Source organism: Diospyros lotus, chromosome 4 (genome assembly GCF_014633365.1).
Source record: "Diospyros lotus cultivar Yz01 chromosome 4, ASM1463336v1, whole genome shotgun sequence".
Classification (NCBI taxonomy): Eukaryota; Viridiplantae; Streptophyta; class Magnoliopsida; order Ericales; family Ebenaceae; genus Diospyros; species Diospyros lotus.
Window position 1 is genome coordinate 17,054,680 of NC_068341.1, and position 22,917 is coordinate 17,077,596.

The following is a 22,917-nucleotide window of genomic DNA, read 5'->3' on the forward strand; positions in this document are numbered from 1 at the left end:
TACAATATTATAATGTTCCATAATTTATTTATTTATTTTTTTTTGTTGCTATGTGAACATTTAATTTTTTATTATTTTTAAAAATTACAATATTGGTAATTTTATAATTCTAATTAGAGGTAATAATTTAGAATGTGAGACCTTTGTGATCATAAAATATAATCTCAAGTACATATACTTTCACCTTTCATTAGTTTACCATATCCCTCGATCTCTCTCTCTCTCTCTCTATTAGGATTGAATGAGGATCAAAGCCTGTTAAAGTTAAAAATTATTATTTTTTATTGTTAGATAAGTGTTAGCTTTAATATAAATATATAGTGACAAAAACATAAACTTTTCTATCCCTTTCAAAAAAGGGAGACTTGCTTGCAAAGCATCTTCCATCAAATCTTGCATCACATCCATAACCCTAGACCTTTATGATTTTTTCCCAATCTTTCTTTATTTCACACTTGGTGTCCAAATAAGATTGGGCCACCTTGGTTATGACCAATTTGACCTTTCAACTTATTTTTAAAGTATGTTGAAACCTTGACAATGCAAGTTAAGAAACCCTTATTTTAATTTAAAAAAAAAAAACACACAATAACTTGCAATTAAGGATATCCATTATTATTGAAAAAAAAAAAACACAATAACTTGCAATTAAGGATATCCATTATTATTGAAAAAAAAAATAGAAACAATTTCACTCTTTACTTTAAAGGTATTTACATGTACTGATACTAAAAGTCATTTAGGTAATGAATAACACCCTCCTACACTTTTGGTATTTTTATAGTTATCCACTTAAAATAAAAATTAAAAAAAATGGGCTACATCCTATCAATGATGAGGTTAGAAAGGCAGTTCCTTTAGGCCATAGAAGAATGAGTCACCAATGCCCCCACCTTAAAGGCAAGATTGCTTCTTTGCTCTGAAAAAAACAAGTAAGATTACTTAATTCTCATTCTCTAATCTATTATAGTATTGTATATTCCTATCAATCCAGGTCCCACCTCTACAGTTAGATGCAAACATTGGAATTTTGTAATTAGAATCTAAATTGGAATATGCATGTAATTATGTTGGATTTGGGATGAGTTTATTTAAATTCTATTCCAACCATAATAATAGAGAAAAATCCCACATTTGTATTGGGTAGAATATTTTAATTTCAACTTCCACTTAACATGTAAAGAGGATTCTAATTAAGAAGCCTTTCGTTTAGTTTGTTTTTTAAGTTAAAAGAGAGTTTATAAGTTTTTTTAACAATTTTGTAAAAATCGATCCTTTTCTCCTTTTTAAAGAGTTTATAAACTATTTCAAAAAAATTCTTACCGACTAAGTAAAACATCAAATATCTCTTATAATTTAAACTAAGCCAAACACCTTATAAGTGACATAACATAAATAGAACAATGAAACTTGTAACACTTACCATGAATTGGGCATTAAGAAATTTCTATGGGGACAAGTTTAGGAATAAAAAAAATTGCTTGGGAACATGTCAACGGGTGGGGGCATGGTCCTGGAGTTGGATATGTTTAAATTAATTATTTTATATCTATAATTTAAAAATAAAAAATCAAAACCCTAAATTCCTAAAACCCTCCCCAGTTGTTCTTGTTTTTATTATTATTTGAAAAATTAATTATTATATATTAAAAAAAATTAATCTTCTATTCTCATGTATACTCACTGTTTGCAGGTAAAGTGACTTCCTTTCACTTTTTATTATTATTATTATTATTATTATTATTATTTTTCTGCTAAGGACATTCATATTTCCTTTCACTTTCAATATGCCACATACTTGCCTATGATTTCAATGTCATTCGTGTTCCAATCTGCTGATAGATGCTGGAGGAGCATTGAATATATACACATAATTGAATGTTGACAATTATACAATTTCTAGATAAGCAATAGAACCTAATTTATCTAATTATAAAATTGCATTGTTTACTGTTTGATGATTTATTTCCAATATTGTCAATCTTGATGTGGGTTCTTGCTGTATAACTAACTTTGTAATTACAAGAGTCATTGAAAATATTCACCTTCTACCCTTTAATATGAATTATTTAATTTTTATGTCTAATTTATTGATTGTTAAATGTATATCCATTATGGAGTTAAACAAAATATGTATACTAAGTAAAAATAGAGATGAAAATAGATATGTGGGGATGTAAATATATAGTTGATAGTTCCTTATCCAAACTCTCCCGGCCAATTATCATTTCTTACAAGAGAGTCAAAACAATATGAATAATGATTTATTAAAAGTGATAGACAGATTATTATTATTTTATTTTTTATAATTTTTAATAGTTTATTAGAGTAATTTTTTTTATTATTTTCTTTCATACTTATCTAAATTGTGATTTAATGATGACTTTGATTTTAACACTTTAGTTTTGTTAAATCCTCTTATTTGTAACTTCAAAACCCCCAACCACGTAAAGTGGTTAGACCTATTTTTGCCCTACAAATTTTCTTCCAAAACCTTGTCTTCAAGCCAATTATGTGTAAAAATCTAAAACCCTTCCGTATAATTATTCCATCACTCTCCCTCTTCTCTCTTACTTTATCTTTCTTTCTTTCTTCAATCTCTCCATCAAGAACAAGAATATATAGCAGTAGCACAGCCATGCATTATTATTGTTCTACCTTTCGTTTCTTCAACAAGCATATTTGGTCTCCAATAAAGCTAAGGCTATCGTCCTCAATTGAAAGATGATTGCTTGCTGCTTTCAAGCTTTTTGCACAGAGAAAAGAATGCATTATCAACCGCTGAAGGCTGGCTTGTTCCATTGGCCACTTGGCCATTCTCTTTTCCATTCCTTGCTTTTCTTCTGTCTTTTTGTCCTTTTCTTTTAGATCGTGTATGCTTATCTGACGCAATTCTTCTTTTATCTGAGTTGGGCGTGTCAGTGCAGACACTAAATTTGCATTCTAAAACAAAACAAAAAAAAAAAACTAAAAAGGGAAAAATCACAAGTGATGGACCGCCCCCATGCGTTGTCTCATCTTCCTTGGTTTTTAGGGTTCTAAAACAAGTAATACAATTCAACTCTACATGTAAGCTATTAATGCTTCCTTAACACCATTGTCAAATGTACCCATCTTATCATATCATTACACTAATAATGTAATAGGTATTTGAACTGTACCTTAACCTTTCATCGTTGGAGGATTGCATCGGGAAGGGCATTCGAGTGAAATTTTGTCACATTGTTTAGTGTGATTATTAGAGATTAACTAAACAATATATAAACAATAATACGATCGTGTTCTATTACATAATCAATATTATAAAAGTAGATTATACAATGTAAAAACATAACTCGTATAAGTTATTATTTGGTCTGCCTTGATGTTCATTATCTTCAGATTCAAAAACAATGAAAATGCACAAAAGCCATTAAGCCAGCCTTAACTTCTCATAATTAACTTGATTTACACCGCAAAAGTACTTTGTCCTATCTCACATGCTTTCTTGGGCAAAGCTGGGAAGATAACTTCTGGACTGCTTTTTCTTTTCTGGTTATGAAAGAAAAGCAAAAACTAACATTTTTTTTCCTAAGGCTTTAGGTTTCAAAGGTGAGGGACCCTGAATTATTTCATTTAGGTCTCTCTACAAGAGGAAGGGGCAAACAGAACAGGGAGATGAGAACAGCAAGTTTTGCAGTTAGTACAATGAGTCACTGTCCATTCTTATCCATAAATATATAAAGTATGGCCGTAATTAGGATCAAAGTTATCAGATATTTATCATTTAAACAGGCTCTTCTTAGCAGGTGGAAACTACCATTAGGGCCACACTACCCACAAGATTTTTTTGGTGTGAATATTAAACATTTCCCAAAGTAAACAAGAATGATTTTAAATTGAACAAATGAGAAAATTGAGTGCGTGACTAATTAATTACATGTTCTAATTTTGAAATTAATCTATTTATAAAATAAAGATAAAATTATATATAGAAATGATTCTTTTTTAACTTCTGTAAAATAGGAAGTTTTATATATTGTGACATCTATTTAAAACAACATCGTAGTAAACCTTTATCTTAATATGTGAAGTAGATTATATCAATTTTAGGTTGTTAGTTATTTTTATAATACTCTTATAATTCATATAATTCAGAGTGTTTATTAACTATTTTTTTTTATCTTTTTTCAGGAAAACAAAAAGAAAATGAAAAAAATGTATTGGTGGAAGAGTACATTATATTGGTTACTACAAACATGTCAGTGTATAGTTACATGTCGCTTTTGTAGTACATGAAATACTTTGTAGGCATTTTTGGAGTCATCTCTCCCAATCTCTTGGGCATATAAACCCAAATGAAGAGCTCATTCTAGCTTTGACTGCTATCCTGCAAATGGCTCACCAAAGGGTCTCCACGCTTAACTAAACTTTCCTCCCACTCAAATAAAAGGGATTTCTTTCTCTTTTTCCACATTTCCATGACTTGATCACCGAGTTCCACCCCTTTTCAAGCTCTTTGAATCTCCAAATGATTGTGTAATCCTCTCCTGATCACAGAGCCAACCTACCTCTGGACTCTTGCCTGGTACTCTCTGATCTTGCTCACCTACTGTTTGCTTAAACTCTGGCTCTGTATCTTGGCTTATTTTGTTTCTTGTTCAGTTTGATGGTGTTTTTGATACTTATGGTTGCACCAAATTTTTGTGAAGCTGCAGCTTGTGTTATTAGTTATGCACTTCTATGATCAGTGGATGGAACCATGAGTTCTGCATCAACTGAATTTGCCACTTCAGGAAGGATGGGCTTGTATGAGCCAATCCACCAGGTTAGCATGTGGGAGGGCACATTTAGAAGTGAATTTAACCCAAACACAGGCCCTTCTCTGATGGAACAAATGGATGATGCAAAGCTAGGCAACAAGGTGAAAGAAAATGCATGGAATTTATCTTGATTTGTTGAATTTGGACCCTTTTTCTTTTTCTAGTGGCTATGCTGCAACTGATTTTCTAGTTTGATATATTTTTCAGTCAGAATATACTTCTTATGAATCATTAGGCCCTTTTGGAAACCATCAAGAGATTCCAGACACAGAAGAAGTGCCCAATAAGGTTGTTAGGATTGAATTTAAGTTCCACTTTTCTTTCTACCCTTATCCAGATCAACACAAACTTTTTATCCAGAAGACCAAATTAATCTAGCCATTTCTGCTCGTATAGGTGCAAAGGCGTTTAGCCCAAAATCGTGAAGCTGCTCGCAGAAGCAGGTTGAGGAAAAAGGTACTTAGATATGCAAAATCCTCAAGTTCACGATGATAGAAGAACTATAAATTTACAGGATCTAAATATCTCAAGTCTTATTTCTTTCCCCCAATAGGCCTATGTTCAGCGATTAGAAAAATGCCGGCTAAGGTTGATGCAGTTGGAGACTGAAGTTGAGAGGTATAGATCACAGGTGAGGAGTGGACTGCTTATGAATTTTCATGTTAATCAAACATTGGGAGTCTTTTCTAATTGATCAGTGGATTCTTTTTGCAGGGTGTGTACACAGGAGGAGCACTAAATACTAGTCATATAGGATTTTCTGTACCTGCAAATTCAGGTTTGTTCAAATAGTTCTTCACCTCTCTCGATCCCTAATTGCTCCTCCACTAGCTGTCTTGTTTGTTTTCTGATCACCGGACAGTTCTCTGTTTAGTTGAGGATTCTGCAAGAAGAGCATGTTTGATTATACCCAAAAAAAGAGGATATTGCATCAATTCTCTCTTTGATCATTTGTATCCTTATAAATCTGGCGTTAAATTTTGATTTTCGCATACTTTTTTACTGTTATCCAGCATCTGTTGTTTCTTTGTATTAACTCCTAATTCTATATCTGCAGCAACTGCTACATTTGAGATGAAATATGAGCACTGGGTTGAAGAGCAGCAGAGACAGAATTCTGAACTAAGAAAAATGTTGCAAGCTCAAACAAGTGAGCTGGAGCTCCAAATACTCGTGGAAAATGGCCTAAAACACTATTACAATCTCTTCCAAATGAAAGCAGATGCTGCCAAGGCTGATGTCTTCTACCTGATGTTTGGCATGTGGCGAACATCAGCCGAGCACTTGTTTCATTGGCTTGGAGGATTTCGCCCGTCAGAGCTCCTAAATGTATTGCTTATTTCAGATCAAACTTGGCTTCCTAAGGATTAAAGATTACCCATCTTTTAGCTAAATTGTTCATTCTCATTGATGGTTAAATTGTTTTAATGACAGATTTTGATGCCACAGCTTCAGCCCTTGACTGATCGACAACGTCTGGCTTTCGGCAACCTCCGGTTATCGTGTCAGCAAGCTGAAGAGGCTCTAACAAAAGGGATGGAAAGGCTTCAGCAGGCACTGGCCGTAAGCATTGCAGTTGATCTTTCCGGTACCGGAAACTTGGGTCGTCAGATGGCTTCTGCAATGGAGAAGTTGAATGCTCTAGAGCTCTTTGTAAATCAGGTAACTTGTCTCTTACTTGTTGCCTATTTCCCAAATCAAAAACAATGAAAAATTTGGAAGCATTGCCATCTTCATATCATTTCTATGATTCTAACAAACCAATGAAAACATTTTTCTTTTTTTCCTAAAGTTGGGTTGTTCCGAAACAAATTACTCCAAAATAGTTTCCCAGAATTAAAATTTACAGAATCTTTGCCGTGTTTTCAAGCACCCACAAAGACATTTCCAGAAATCAAACTTCCTATAGTCTCTTCTTATGCCAACAAATACAGAGCAGCCCTTGACATAGGCAGATTCTACCAAGAACAGTGACTATCTGTCAATTAGTGTAAACTGTCAGCATACAACTATCACGTTTAGCACGGAAAAAGATCGATCCTTGGTTACTAATCGATGCTTTTCTTTCTTAAACAGGCAGATCATCTTCGTGAGCAAACACTGCAGCAAATGTATCGTGTCTTAACAGTTCATCAAGCTGCCCGAGGCTTGCTTGCTCTAGGGGAGTTCTTTGAAAGGCTCCGCGCTCTGAGTTCGCTTTGGGCTGCTAATCGTGCTCATCAACAGCCTGGTTTCCTCCAGTAGCTGATAGCTTTTTTTTTCCCCTGGGGTTGGGGGGGTGGTGGATATATTGCAGGCCAGAATTTGATCTGTTTATATGTGTTGAAGTAGTTTCTCAAGTTTGTAGATATGAATGATATATAGTGCTTCATGTACCAAGATTTTATTGAACTGAGCTTAGCATTGATAAGTGGTGTTGTATACTGAGAAAGGTCTTTTATCAATCACATTTGGTTTTGAGAAGTTTTTTCTTATTTCACTAAGTTTTTTTTTCTTTTTTAAAAAAAAAGTAAGACTTACAAAATCATCTTTTCAATATTTTTTCACTTCTCGAGAAAAAAAAAATGAAAATTGGACGAAGTTACATTTTCAGCTTTTGTTTACCTTTAGATGTATTTCGAGAGTTTTGCAATTATAAAAATATAAAAGCACATCATTCTGATAAACTTTTTACATAAAAATTCTGTAAAAGTATTATTGTCCCCATCCACAAACTCACCCCCTCAAAAGAGGGAAAGCAAAGGAAACAGCAAGAAGCAATTGTTGAATGAAAATAATAAATTGACCCTTTGCATAAACAACTCATTATGGGCATCTTAGTGTGCAAGAGACTCGTTTTGCCATAGAAGAGTCGATTTTATATCTAATCATACCCTTATTTGATAAAGGTTGTTTCTATAATTTCAACCCATGATTTTTTAATCGCAAAGAGTAATCTCATTGTTATTACCTAACCTCCACCAATATAAACAATACTTATTACATCAAAGATAGAACACCAAGAGGAAAAAACAACGGATTGCGGATGCAACATAGATGGGATAGACATTTATTGGCATTGTTTGAGTAATAGTAACAACTTTTGCTGTTACAATCTCTCAAAACTCATCAGAGAAGAGTTGAGGAACAAAATCATAGTGACAAGCTGCACAATGTTTGCAGGATTCACCTACAATACATGACTTAACTTGGGAGAATGAAAAACTTGAAAAAATGTAAAGCTTTATTTGAAGATTTTGGAACATCATCTTTTACCCATCCTATGCCGTAAGCTTAAAAATCAAGCATCAATTTGACTTGAATGTTTCTCCACGAGGAGTTTGATTAGCGGACTTTCCACATCAGCACTGGCTACAGTCTTGTCTCGGTGGACTGGGATCTTTTCACTGCCTGTGACAACTACAACGACCTCTTTACGTGTTAAGAGCTCATTTGCAACGACTGCATGCATCTTGTACTTTTTAAGGGCCGTGTCAGCCTTCTCCAGCAGGATCTTTGAATCTGTCTCTAGCTGTTGAGTAGAGCAAGGAAGAGGCCAAGAGTAAAAGAAGAGAGTGTAGCCAAAGTCAACTTGTCCAAAACACAAGTATCTAAATGTATCAAGCATACAGCGCCGTCTGTTTACAACGGAAAATGAAAAGCAAAAGGTGGAAAGTTTCTAAAATTGCCCTTGAACGCAATCTAAATGTATGACTTCTAGGAGGCAGGTTAATTATGTGACAAACTTGCACTCAATCAGTAAAATTTAAGTCCTGGAAGTAAATACATCATCCTACAGATACTCCACTCGACATTGTCAATCCGGTCATGAAAAACTGAACAATCACCACCTGTCCTCTTCTGAAAGTGAATTTACCGCAAGACATGATAAAGATAATCAAGTTTACTTCTTTTTTTTTTTTCATAAGGTGTCCCTATTGACCTAGGTGAGATATTATAATCTTAGATCCCTTGAAAGTTTCACTATATTTGTCAAGTTGCTGTGATCAAATTTTGAAATGTAGGGAAACTAAAGGACATTTCATAAAGTTGGTTGCATCAATGAGAACTGAACCAGCAAATGCTCTAACCTCTGAACTGTTGGGACTATCACCAGATAATGGAACTTCTACCAAGAATGACATAAGAAAATAAAACCCTATAGTAAAAAAATGGTCCACGTACAGATTCCCTTAGTTCATTTTCTTTTTTATTTAATTACTTGCTTATTTTTCGTATCATTAGAAATGTTCCTATGGGACAGTCATTTTCTAAATCGTCATCTTATATTTTAGGCCTCCAGTCACCACGGGAACATAAAAAAATGATGTTCCTTAGTATGTATTAGTCCATCCAAATCACCACAGGAACACCAAAAATTGGGAATAAATATCTAACCTTGAATGATATGCAGAAGGCCATGGGAGCCCATTCTCTCCTCAGAACCGAAAGCATCTTAGGGACTTGAACCAGATGCATATCCAAAGGACCAGAAGCAGATTGAATTTTATGCTCTTCCTGTTTCCAGAAAGAGAAAAATTAGGAAAGAGTCAACTTAGATAAGTTAAATATTAACACAAGTGACTAAACTAGATTTCCCAGGTTAAAGAAGAAAGATACTGATGCTTCTCTATCTCATTCTAGCCATCTTCAGGTATGGTACATTTAGGCATCCAACTAGATTTTAGCCCAAGTAGGAAATAACAAGGACCCCTGATAAACAATGATAGATGCAGCAAAATTGGTTTGGTGCTCACAAACAGGGATAAATATTGTTGAAAATGCCTCAGCAACTGTTATGACGTTGGAGCAGAATTGAAGATAATCTGGAAATCTCTCTTATAGCTGGCTTTGGGAGAGGAAAAATAGGAGCAGAAGTAGCTAACTTAATTGATAAAATAGTTAGTTACAGTCCTAATCTTTTGGCTTCTATTATGATTTATTTTTATTTATCTGTAGTTGAAATTCTTCAATTAATTAGTTCCTATATTTTAGGAGATTATGGATGAATTTAGTTAAGGTTTGATGTATTTAAACAATCCTAGAGACTCAATAAAACGTATCTGTGATTTGCCTCCATTTTATGAATTCTCTCTGCTGTCTTTTACTTCTATTTTCTTAGTTATCACCAACAAATTGGTATCAGAGCTATTTTTCTTGCAGGACATGTGAGCTATTTTTTTAGAGAAACACCATGCAAGCTGAAACTCCTTTTACTGCTATAGCTCCTCCAGTGTTTGATGGTCTAAACTACCAAGTTTGGGCAGTAAGAATAGAAGCTTTTCTTGATGCCAATGACCTCTGGGAAGCTGTTGAGGAGGATTATGATATCCCTCCTTTGCCTGGGAATCCAACTGTAGCTCAACTAAGGAATCACAAAGAAAAGAAGCAGAGAAAGTCAAAGGCCAAGTCTTATTTGTTCTCTGCAGTTTCTCCAGCAATATTCACCAGAATTATGACCCTGAAGACAGCTAAAGAGATCTGGGATTTTCTCAAGAAAGAGTATGAAGGAGATGAGAGGATCAAGGGGATGCAAAAGCTGAATCTAATAAGGGAATTTGAGTTGCAGAAGATGAAGGAATCTGAGACAGTTCAAGAATACTCAGATAAACTTCTGGGAATTGCAAACAAGGTGAGATTGCTGGGAGGTGAATTTGCTGATTCAAGGATAGTGCAGAAGCTGCTTGTGACAGTTCCTGAAAGGTTTGAGACAACAATCTCAGCCTTGGAGAATTCAAAAGACTTGTCAAACATCACTTTGGCAGAACTTTTGAATGCCTTGCAAGCACAGGAACAGAGAAGGTTTATAAGGCAGGAAGGGTCAATTGAGGGAGCATTGCAGGCTAAGTTGCAGGTTAGTCAAGGTGGTAAAGAAAAAAAGAAATGGAAGAAGGAGGAAGTGGATCGTTCTGACAGCAAGGTAGGAGGTAGTGGCAAGCCAAACTTTCCTCCTTGTGAACATTGCAAAAAGAAGGGCCATCCACCTTACAGATGTTGGAAGAGACCAGATGTTAGGTGCAACAAATGCAAGCAACTGGGACATATTGCTAAGATATGCAAAAGTAAATCTCATCAAGCTACAGAAGCTCAGGTTGCTGATCACTAGGAGGAGCAATTGTTTGCTGCAAATTGTCTTTTAGCCAATTGTTCAAAGGAAATGTGGCTGGTAGACAGTGCCTGCTCCAATCATATGACCAGCAATCTAGAGTTATTTAAGGAGCTTGAAGACGTCGGGGGCATGAAGGTGAAGATAGGCAATGGAGATTACATGGAGGTCAAAGGCAGAGGAACCATTGCATTGGAAACCTCTTCAGGTACTAAGATGATTTCGAATGTTCTTTTTGTGCCTGAAGTTGATCAGAATTTGCTTAGTGTTGGCCAGTTGCTTGAAAAGGCTTTAAACTGTTGTTTGAGGATAGCATGTGCGTGATTAAGGATGCTAATGGTCAGCAGGTGTTTAGGGTTAGCATGAAAAGTAAATGCTTTCCTTTAAACCTGAAGAAAAATGAACAAACAGCTCATGTTGTTATTGATAATGCAACTGAACTATGGCATAAAAGATTAGGCCATTGCAATCAGGTTGTTTTGCAGGATCTCAGGAAAAGGAATATGGTGCAAGGATTACCTCTATTGGAAGATCTTAAATCAGTTTGTAAAGCCTGCCAGTTTGGGAAGCAAACTAGGCTGCCTTTTACTCAAACAGTTTGGAGAGCGACTCAAAAGCTGCAGTTGGTTCATACTGACCTTAGTGGACCAAAGTCAGAGTCATCTTTGAAGGGAAGTCGCTATTATATTGCATTTATAGATGATCTAACTAGAATGTGTTGGATCTATTTCTTGAGATTCAAAACTGAAGTTGTAGGAGTATTTTGGAGATTCAAGGCATGGATTGAGAATCAAAGTGGCTGCAAGATTCAGGTTATTAGATCAGATAATGGGACGGAGTACACCTCGGAACAGTTTACCAAATCCTGTGAAGAGGCTGGAATTGAGCACCAATTTTCAACTCCCTACACTCCACAACAAAATGGAGTGAGTGAAAGGAAGAATAGGACTATTATGGAGATGTCTCGCTGCATGCTTCATGAGAAAGATCTTCCCAAGAAGTTTTGGGCTGAAGCAGCTAACACAGCTGTGTTTTTACAAAATAGATTGCCTACAAAATCAGTGCAAGGGAAAACACCTTTTGAAGCATGGTATGGTTACAAACCTCTTGTAAAGAACTTAAAGGTGTTTGGTTGTATTTGTTATACTCTTGTGCCACAGGTAAAAAGAGACAAGTTAGATAAGAGAGCTGATCCGGGCATCTTTATAGGCTATAGCAATTTCTCTAAAGCCTATAGAGTGTTTCAGCCACAGTCTGGAAAAATTGTGATCAGCCAAGATGTCCATTTTGCAGAAGAGGAAAAGTGGCATTGGGAGGATAAAAAAGGCACATCAGTAGCTGTCTCGCCATCATTTGCAGCTCCACCATTAGTTGAGGATGAGACCGTTGATGATTTGCCAATCAGAAGTACAAGATTGTTATCTGATGTATATCAGAGATGCAATCTTTCTATGGTGGAACCTGGATATTACAATGAAGCAGCAACAGATCCCAATTGGATAGAAGCAATGCAGGAGGAGTTGAAGATGATTGAGAAGAATCAGACCTGGGACTTGGTTAACAGACCACAGCACAAGAAAGTCATAGGAGTGAAGTGGGTGTTCAAAACAAAACTGAATGCTGATGGTTCTATCAACAAACAGAAGGCAAGGTTAGTGGTTAAGGGCTATGCACAGGTGTATGGAGTAGATTTCTCAGACACTTTTGCACCTGTTGCACGCCTAGATACCATTAGATTAATTCTTGAAATAGCAGCTCAGAAAGGGTGAACTGTATTTCAACTTGATGTCAAGTCAGCCTTTCTCAATGGCTACTTGGAAGAGGAGATTTTTGTGGAACAACCAGAAGGGTTTGTTGTTCAAGGGCAAGAAGACAAGGTTTATTTGTTAAAAAAAGCTTTGTATGGGTTAAAACAGGCTCCTAGGGCCTGGTATAGCAGGATAGATGAGCATTTGCAGAATCTTGGCTTCACAAGGAGCTTAAGTGAATCAACCTTGTACATCAAGCACTCACATGCTGATATATTGATTGTGTCTTTGTATGTAGACGATCTCTTGGTGACAGGGAGTAATGTTAAGCAAGTTGATCAATTTAAGCAAGAAATGCTGAAAGTTTTTGAAATGACAGACCTTGGAGCTATGGCTTACTTTCTGGGAATGGAGATAAAGCAAGATCAACAAGGAATCTTCATATGTCAGAAGAGGTATGCAAAGGAAATACTAAGAAGGTTTTATATGGAAGAATGCAAAGCAATCGCCACTCCGATGAATCAAAATGAAAAGCTAAGTAAGGATGATGGTGCTGAGAAGGCTGAAGAAGGAATCTACAGAAGTCTTATTGGTTGTCTCATGTATTTGACTGCAACAAGACCTGACATCCTTCATGCTGTAAGTGTCCTTTCAAGGTTCTTACATTGTGCTAGTGTAAAGCATTACAAGGCTGCAAAAAGAGTCCTCAGATACATTAAGGGAACTCTTGATTATGGTGTTCAGTTTAAACCTAATCAGGTGTTCAAGTTGGAAGGTTATTCTGATTCAGATTGGGGAGGATCTTTAGATGATATGAAAAGCACCTCAGGGTACTGTTTTACTTTGGGATCTGGAGTGTTCTCTTGGAGTTCAAAGAAGCAAGAAGTTGTAGCCCAATCAACTGCAGAAGCAGAATTTATAGCAGCAACTGCAGCTGTGAATCAAGCTCTTTCGCTGAGGAAAATTCTATTTGATCTATGTTTGGTGCAACAAAAAAGTACACCAATTTATGTGGACAACCAAGCAGCTATAGCTATCTCCAACAATCCAGTTTTCCATGGCAAAACTAAGCATTTCAACATCAAATTGTATTTTCTCAGAGAAGTGCAACAGAATGGTGATGTTAAGCTTCTGTATTGCAAAACAGAAGACCAGTTGGCTGACATATTTACAAAGGCTTTACCTAAAACCAAGTTTGAACAACTGAGATTGGATTTAGGAATGTGTCCAGCTGCTGATGCAAGGAGGAGTGTTGAAAATGCCTCAGCAACTGTTATGACGTTGGAGCAGAATTGAAGATAATCTGGAAATCTCTCTTATAGCTGGCTTTGGGAGAGGAAAAATAGGAGCAGAAGTAGCTAACTTAATTGATAAAATAGTTAGTTACAGTCCTAATCTTTTGGCTTCTATTATGATTTATTTTTATTTATCTGTAGTTGAAATTCTTCAGTTAATTAGTTCCTATATTTTAGGAGATTATGGATGAATTCAGTTAAGGTTTGATGTATTTAAACAATCCTAGAGACTCAATAAAACGTATCTGTGATTTGCCTCCATTTTGTGAATTCTCTCTGCTGTCTTTTACTTCTATTTTCTTAGTTATCACCAACAAATATAGTAGGAAAGCTTTGGTACTCAAAAACAGATCCGCTTGACTTAGGCTACTTTTGCCATTGCATCAAACTAATGCTTATATGACATAAATGGATACTTGTATATCATTCCCAAACTAAGCTCAAAAGACAGAAATTTATTCATGTGCTTTCAGAAAGTTCCAATTTTCTACTGTTTAAACTGCTAGCAAGTCATGTTTAAAAATATTTCCAGGATCTGCCTTCTTTTACATCTATATGCAGCCTTATATTTCATTTATATTAGCATATGAAAAAATTAGGAAAATGACTAAAAGGCATCAAACAGACGTGTTCTCCCCTACTGTGCAGGAATACTACGAGGACACCGCACCAACTACAAAGGAAGCCAAACAATTCAAGAGCCACCCTGGTGGCAAGAATCAACCTAATTTTACTCCAAGCACGAGCAATGATATTCTCATGAGGTGGCTACCAAATATACTGGCTACCAAATATACTAAGAATAAGTGAAGTCCAAACTACAAGAAGAAAGATGAGAAAACATGCTCATGTTACCATACTCTTCCATGGTAAATAAAAGTCAGATACTGCAGCTGCAAGAAAAAACATTGCATATCTTCCAAGATTCTTCATTGAAATTGCAATCAACTGCAGAATCTGCTTGATAGAGAAATAAAATATCAAAACACTTTATTACTGAACCAAGGAAAGAAAAAGGAAGTTACAAAGACAGGAGCTAGACTTCATTAAACACACAATAAACCAAGCTATCTGCCAAGACACCAGAAAGGGAAAGAAAAGTTCGGAGTCAGGAAAAGTAATTCCTGTAGTTTTTTCTTCCAATTTTCCCTATGATGTCCTATGTGGATAGGAGTTTCATGTTCCCATTAGTACATCAATGATCATGTGATTTTACTATTTTTAGGTCCTCCATATTTGTAGCAGATACAGTCTTTGTATACTATAGTTATAGAACCTGATCTGGTACAAAAATAAAGAATTATTTTCTTTTAGTTATTTTTCCCCTTTTTCTTTTCTTTTCTTTTTTATTTTTGGTTTTCTGATAGGTTTCAACAACAAAGAATTTTGAAAATTTAATAAATTCGGCAACACAAAGGCATAACATTACATATTTATTTTTTTCAATAAAGATAGACACAACAACAATTGCCCAAGGTGCTGAAGCTAAAAAGAACCATTATGCATTGATTGAAAGGGAAAACATGGTAGCAACTTTCCAAGACAAACAGCCATGAGGACCTGCCAATCACTCAATTGAGCCAAAAAGCATCAAGCGTTAAACCAGGAATGCAACCTAATGTTGGAGGCTCAAGTAATAGCTAGGTTTGAAAAGGTTAGACATACACAGCCAAGTAGCACCAAGTGTTAAACCAGGAATGCAACCCAATGTTGAAGGCTCTAGTAATAGCTAGGTTTGAAAAAGTCAGACATACACAGCATTACCCTAAATAGAGACTGTTTCCATGGTTTGAAACTTGGATCTCCTAGGTCATAATGGAGCAAACCATTATTTTTGCTCCAAGGCCAGTCCCATTCTTTGTACAAGATCATTATGCATCAAATTCCACTAATCAAAAGGTCGCTACAATGAAGACTTCCAAGTATTTCATGGCATTTGCATCTTTCATTGAAGAAATTCACTTATATGATAAGAGGGAATTGAAAATGGATAAATTGCATGATGGCCTCAAAAGACCAGAAAAGAGCAGATCATCACCAATAAACAAATTTTTGGCCCCACATTTTGACAGAGTGAAGCATAAAATGAAACTGTTTGCCAATGAGCGTCAGTCAAGAGTTAAAACAAAAGCATAGATGAACAAATAAAGTAAACCTGAAGATATTCAAATATGGTAGTGAAAGGAACTTTCAACAAGAGGCCCCTTTTTAATGCCTGCAATAAGAATAAATTTTTTAAGTGGCTCATCCTTATACCATATGCAGCAAGCAAGTTCATTGAAACGAACTGTATGCATAGTTATATGATTCATACATCACAATGTTCACCAATAGCCCTCTTGATTTCTTCGGAATGTGACTGGCATGCTGCAAAGCAAAAGTTCAGTGAGAACCATCAATTATCCATGTAGTATGATATAACAATCAACTGTTCTTCATTCCCTCCTTTTGCTTCCTCATCTATGTACCGTAGTGCATCACACCAAACATGGGATCATGATCTCTCAAAATCCACATTAATTTCTTCCTGATTTAGTAGAGAATTTGTCCTCTGTATTTAAACTTTTGCAATTCATAAGTTCTCTCTTCGAACAAACACCTAAAAACCGCTTACTAAAATGTTCAAGAAGTCTCACTTGGCCAGCATTGATAATATTTGTTATAGTAAGATTTAAATCCTTTGTACAATGAGGGTTCAAATGTATCAAAGTAGTACTTAACTCCAATGAAGCCCTTTTAGTGTATTCATGGTTTGGATCTTGGGTTGATGTGGTATACCAAATACCTCGATCTAGAACTAAAATGAAGAGGGTTGATTCCACAATAGACTCAAAACTGAAAAAAGAACTAAACGTAAGAGGTCAGGTTTGATTGAGCTGTCAGGCCTTTGGTTGCATTTGTGGCCGCTATAACAAAGTTGAAATTTTCTGTAATACATAGGCGCTAACATTTTTTTTGCCCTCTTATTTTCTCTGCACCTAAGTTATACTTAATTGAAGGGTTGGAAAAAGACCAACAACATACCTTGAACATTTGACTCCTTGACCTCAAAACATTCAAGCAATGGATCTTCTGGAAGAGATTGGCAAAATGGCTGGCAGGTTCCCCTGCATAAATTGGCATACTTTATGCAGTACTCCGACACAAATGCATAAAAGATATTTTTGTGGACCAAGTAAACATTGTTAGGAGAATAGAAGCAGAAAGAGGGGAGAAGTAAAAAGGTATCCCCTTTTTTATGGTTAGATGTACTCATTAAACAGCACAAAGAAAATGGTCCCAAGCAGAGTGTTCACCTCCGATAGAGAAAGATAACAAAGTAACCCGCCTCCAAAAAATACCTATGAATGACCAAAAAAGGGGGTACAGTCACTACAGGACTGAAGCTTTGATTGTCAAATAACAGCTGTAACATAAAATACAATGTGGGGTTACTCTGTGGATGCTGCTCCTCTATGACCTGAGCTAAAGTTATCAATGTAACGTACACATCGCTTTTCCAAAGGAACTGTCGTACCACCAGACGTTATACATACAACCCTGCTAGCTCCTTTGCCTCCTGAAAATTCATTCCAAACCAGTCCATATGAATAAACCTCACTGCAGACAAATCAATTAGTCTAAGAAAAGGAAAAGCATCCGCGCTGGCAATGAAATACAAATAAACTTGCCTGCTGACAGAGAAGTCCTTTCGATAAATTCCTTTACTTTTCTACTGATATCAGGGCCATCTTTTAGAGGAGGCGCTGAGTCAAAAAACGACTCAATCTCTCCGTGCAATGAATCTTGCAGAGTTTCTGAGTCGTTCATTGCTGCCATAGAAAATGCCTGCCATTGTATTTTTTGTCAAAACCACCACCACCACTTAACGATGCAAATAGACCACATTAATTTTCCATACTCTTAAATTAATGTAACCCCAACAACAGCTAAAACACAAGATAAAATATAAATACGGAAGCTCCACACAACAGGAACCATTCTCATACTCTATCTGCAACCCACGTGCTACCCACCCCTTTATCACCAAAAATTAGAAAGAATCCTAATTTTATATCTTCAACCAAACACGAATTGCAGATTTCCTCAACTGGCCTAATTAGAAAGAATCCTAATTGGAATTCATGTCCAAGGAGTTGGGAGGGAGAAACAACCTGAGAATTGGATCACCGCCGGCCGGCCGCTCCAACAAGAAGACTCCGATCGCCGGTGTAGGGATCGCCGATCAGTTGGAGCTATCTAGTTCGGTGCCCTAGAAATTGCTACACACACACACACACACACATATAAATATAAATATATATATATATATTATGATGTATAGAAAGATACATAAAGTCATATATATTATATAGACACTTAACAGCCGTCATTTCCCGCCAACCAAAAACAGATGGTGGTTGATGAACGACCAATCGCGTTGCCAGAAATAAATTTTTAATTTGAAGAATATAATAATAAAGTAAAAAGAGGATTGCAGTTTGCAAGATGCACTATTGGGTTGGGATGCTCTTTTTTACGGGTCTTCCATAATTTTTGATAAAAAAAAAAATAAATTTAAGTTTAATTCAAAATGACTGTACAGTTTACACGATGCACTACCATTACATTGATTGATGTTGTTGGATTCAACTAACAAACTCAATGTAGTTGACAATTATTATTTATTTAAGTCGAAATTATTTTGGTGGCTGTCTCTCATCAAACACGGGACTTTTAGGTCGGCCCTAGCCTTTAGAGCTGTAGATGGGGTGGGGTGGGGTGGGGGAATGATTGATGATGATGATGATGATTGGGTGAAGATTTAGAATTTCTTTTAATTTTTTTTTTTTTTGTTAATGTTAAGTCATTATATCATATTATTTTATCAAAATTATTACGTTATATATTTTATATAATATAATACTTATTTGATACAGACAAAATCAGAGAGAGAACATAGATCTTCTTTATCTCTGTCTAGCAAACTAAAACAGACAGAAAAATTGATTATTTTATATCGTATTCTTATTGTTAATTGTAAGTAAGTAGAATAATTATAAATAATAAAAAAATTTGAGTTTGTATTCTTATTGTTAATTGAAAGTTGAGTTTGTTTGGGGATGGGAACATTTGTTATAATTATAATTTTATATGGCTCACCTGTTTTTCTCATAAATTGTGACTGCAAAAGCAAAACTCCAGATCAGCTTAGAACTCATGTTAATTTACTATTTTGTGAACAGATATGACGAAGTGGATCCGTGGCGCAATGGTAGCGCGTCTGACTCCAGATCAGAAGGTTGCGTGTTCGATTCACGTCGGGTTCAATTCCCTTTTTTTTGTAACCCCTTCCTCTTATCTAATTATATTATTCAACATATATTAAATTTATTTATTTATTTTTAAAATGTAAATGATATCAAATTGCATACCTAAATTGTTAGATTTATTTTAATTTTATAACACATTTTAATTTTTTTAATAGTATATCGAACCTTGTGTTTATTTTTTTTTAATTTTATAATAAAATTTTGGCTTTTTCAATAATATACCGAATTTTGAATTTTATTTCAACTTTATGAGAGATAAATTGCCACAAGTCTCCCTATAGTTTAGATCTTTTACACTTAAGACTCCTTGTAAATTAAAAATATTCTCAAAATTTGTAAATATTTAATAATAAAAAATATAACAATAAAACATCCACGTAAACATAAACTATATTAGCTAACAACGTTAATTAATAAATTTTCAATTATAAGATATATTTTAATTAAAAAATATAACTATAAACTACATTAAATATATTTACGTATATGTATATCAATAAAACATATTTAAGTTAAATTATATATTATAACATATCAATAAAATATGTTTCTATATATATATCAATTTTAGTTTAGATATTTTCAACCTGAACCATTGTGTTGATTGACTGTGGGCAACATTTTATTAATTGTTGTGTCGTAAACAAAAGTCTATTAAAAACTTAAGAGCTCAAAATGATATTTTAGATTAAAAGGCCAAAATTTTTCATACGCAAGAGGGGGGGTCTCACATAAACACGCAAATCAGATAACTCCGATATCTAAAAATCTCTCTAATTATTTCAAAAAAATTATCCATAAAGAATTTTAATTCTAAAATAATTTTAGAATATCATAATAAACGTCATTCATAAGAAATAAACGTTATCTATAGCAATCTTAGTCTTAGTCAGACTATGATTAATCAAGATAAATATCATCTATAACAAATCTAATCTCAGTCAAATTATAATTAATCAAGATAAGTGTTATCTACAAGAATTTTAATTCTGTTATACTTTAAATAATTCCATATTTATTTATAAATAAGCAGAAACTCATTTTTGAAAAGAGAAGACGACGATATCTCTGATACTGATTTCAATACAGTTTCTTTTATCATATTTAATCTTTAATTTAAGCATCGAACTGTTTACACGAGAATCTCATTGCGCCTTCTGATCGTTTTCTTATTTTTGTAGATTAAAACGATTTGATGATGACGTTTCCAGTTAATTAAATTCATTATTGTATCCATGAAATAATATTAATAAAAAAATGTTATATGTATATAACATATAACTTAACTAAAACATATTTTATTTCCATACATTAATGTATTTCTTATAATTAAAAATAGGATAAATTTTCATAACCACCATTGTCTATTTCAAAAATTACATCTGCCTCTTTTATAATTAACAAAACATTAAAATGAATTTTTTTTTCTCTCTTTCCTTAATTCATCTTTATCTTTTTCTAATAGATTGCAACTAATGAAATCATCAATGGAAAATGCCTAAGTCTTTTTATTTATTCTTTCTCTCTCCACAAAAAACTCCATCAATTACTAAAAGTCTAACTAGAAATCCATTAACTTGATTAATGGATTTTTGATGAAATTCTATCCTTTGAGTGTATGTGTGTCCCCCGAAATGATTTGGGTTCAAACTCAATTTCTTTCTTTTTCACTAACAATTGACGATGGACATTGTCCCGATCTCTTTCTCTCTCTTGCCAACGATTGACGGCATCTAACAAGGTAGGTATCATTTTTTATAACACAATGGTATTGCAATTTAGGTAAAATTCAAGGGTAGTATGTGAAATCTATCATTAAAATATATTTATATAATTGATATATTAATAATTAACTTAATTAAAGTTCAGTTATTGTTGTTAGTAATGAAAGATATAGTCGTGTAAAAAAATAATAATAATCATAGAAATCTTCAAGGATATTTCTAAATTATGAGGAATTTTCATATAAATGACAAACTATATGAGATTTGGAACAATTTATTTATTATAAATTTAAAACAAAATACAAATTTTGGCATATTATTGAAAGAACTGAAAGTTTGTTATAAAATTAAAACTAGATAAAACTTGGGTATATTATTAAGAAAATTAAATTAAAAGTTTGTTATAAAATTGAAACAAAAGTCAAAAGTTCAGTATTTTTTTATAATTTATTCTAAAAATATAAAAAAATATGAGAAAGAGAAAAGAGAGAAAAAAATGAATTATATTTATATATATATATATGAGTGAAATTTTAACTGAATTACTTATAAATTTAACTCTCATATAGACGATTGAGCCTTACAAGAATGAAATATAATTAGGGCATACCAATGTCCTTGCAATTAAATGGTGTTTTAGGGATTCCTTTGAATTAAAGTGATAAGTTCACAATTGGTATGGTCCACATAAATTGGATCATCCAATATTTACAATAATATTCTCGCCATTATATTTATAAAGAATTTTCAAAACTTTTTTTTTTTTTTTTCTAATCTTGATGTCATTTTTATTTTACTAAACAAAAATTCAAAGTCAAAACCTTATAAACACAACTTAAAAAGAGCCAACAATGATCAAACATAACAAAAGAGATAACAACTAAGACTCAAAAACAGAATAAATTCAACAAAGATAAAAGCATATAAATTGTAATATATTTATTTATTTTTTCTTACTACCAATACCTTATTTTGAATGTACTGTACTATGTATCGTTTGATAACCCCAAAAATCTTCTCTCTTTGGTTCCATTTTAATTTCTGATGGAGAAATTCAAAAGATACTTAGAATTAGACATAGTATATTCACTTATATTTCCAATAAGTGATTTAGGAGTCACCTGATAAACGACAATTAAGTCTAGTGACAAAGTCAACATAGTTGGGGTCTATTTGACTTGAAAACTTAAGGAAATGTTAGATATAAAAATTATTTTTCATTAATTAAATTTAGATCGAAAGGGGGTTACTAATAATTTGACAAATTATCAAGAGGAACCGTGAGAACTAAAAAGAGATTTTACAAAGAAATAGGGCCTAAATGTAATTTATCAATATGTCGATTTCATTTAGTTAGGGAGTTAACTTTTATTGTTGTCAAAATATAATAATAAATTTGTTCGAATGAATACGTCATCGTCAACCCGTATAAACTTGTAAAAAAAAATAAATAATTAGAGAGCACGAAGAGGTTCTCGCACAAATATTTCGATATTTAAGTCAAACATTGAAAATAATGAAAGTTGGATTGAAGGCTATTTATAGAAGAAAATGGAATAATCTTAAATAATTCAGAATTGAAATTTATCAGAGACGTACCATTTCAAGATGCTCTTATTCCCCTGCATGTTGTGGAATTTTATTATTATGTAATATTTTATGCATTTTAATATATCAAGGAAAAACATGAAGAAATTTATAATATTATTATGTTAATAAAATCTTTATCCAAAACTCTTATTATATATTTACAAAAAAGTTTGACATTATATTCACTTTCTAATATTTTATATTCTCAACCTCCAATAATTTAAAATGTAACAAAAACTTACTTAATGTTGATTTAAAATAAAAAAAAAATCTACTTAAAATTAAAATCTGAACTCTTTTTCATTATAAAACCATCACAATTTTGGAACAAAATTTTAAATTTACATATTATTTATGTGTA

At 33.6% G+C, this 22,917-nt stretch overlaps 2 protein-coding genes and 1 non-coding gene across 7 annotated transcripts; 2 read left to right on the forward strand and 1 right to left on the reverse strand.

The window, feature by feature from the left end:
• Positions 1–4,294: 4,294 nt before the first annotated feature.
• Positions 4,295–7,257, forward strand: LOC127799318 (transcription factor TGA1-like). 3 transcript variants are annotated; one of them, XM_052333243.1, is made up of 9 exons: positions 4,295–4,567; positions 4,698–4,903; positions 5,010–5,090; positions 5,199–5,258; positions 5,356–5,433; positions 5,517–5,580; positions 5,860–6,131; positions 6,252–6,464; positions 6,879–7,257. In XM_052333243.1, exons 2-9 carry the CDS (start codon positions 4,742–4,744, stop codon positions 7,044–7,046), a joined length of 1,098 nt encoding a protein of 365 aa, XP_052189203.1. In that variant the 5' UTR covers positions 4,295–4,567; positions 4,698–4,741; the 3' UTR covers positions 7,047–7,257. The 3 variants fall into 3 exon arrangements, with proteins under 3 accessions (XP_052189203.1, XP_052189202.1, XP_052189201.1); XM_052333242.1 differs by having other exon boundaries at positions 4,299–4,567; positions 4,692–4,903; positions 6,237–6,464; XM_052333241.1 differs by having other exon boundaries at positions 4,300–4,567; positions 6,237–6,464.
• A 564-nt stretch (positions 7,258–7,821) lies between these two features.
• On the reverse strand, positions 7,822–18,251 carry LOC127799320 (phosphopantothenate--cysteine ligase 2-like). Of its 3 annotated transcripts, XM_052333245.1 has the most exons (11): positions 18,085–18,251; positions 17,602–17,758; positions 17,366–17,489; positions 17,227–17,271; positions 16,955–17,037; positions 16,245–16,297; positions 16,086–16,145; positions 14,786–14,887; positions 9,180–9,299; positions 8,058–8,313; positions 7,822–7,971 (listed from the first exon to the last, which is right to left on the reverse strand). In XM_052333245.1, the coding sequence occupies exons 2-10, from the start codon at positions 17,747–17,749 to the stop codon at positions 8,083–8,085; spliced, it is 966 nt and encodes a 321-aa protein (XP_052189205.1). In that variant the 5' UTR covers positions 17,750–17,758; positions 18,085–18,251; the 3' UTR covers positions 7,822–7,971; positions 8,058–8,082. The 3 variants fall into 3 exon arrangements, with proteins under 3 accessions (XP_052189205.1, XP_052189204.1, XP_052189207.1); XM_052333244.1 differs by having other exon boundaries at positions 7,822–8,313; XM_052333247.1 differs by lacking the exon at positions 14,786–14,887 and having other exon boundaries at positions 7,822–8,313.
• A 916-nt stretch (positions 18,252–19,167) lies between these two features.
• On the forward strand, positions 19,168–19,239 carry TRNAW-CCA (transfer RNA tryptophan (anticodon CCA)). Its single transcript has one exon. It is a non-coding gene; the product is annotated as a tRNA-Trp (tRNA).
• Positions 19,240–22,917: the final 3,678 nt, after the last annotated feature.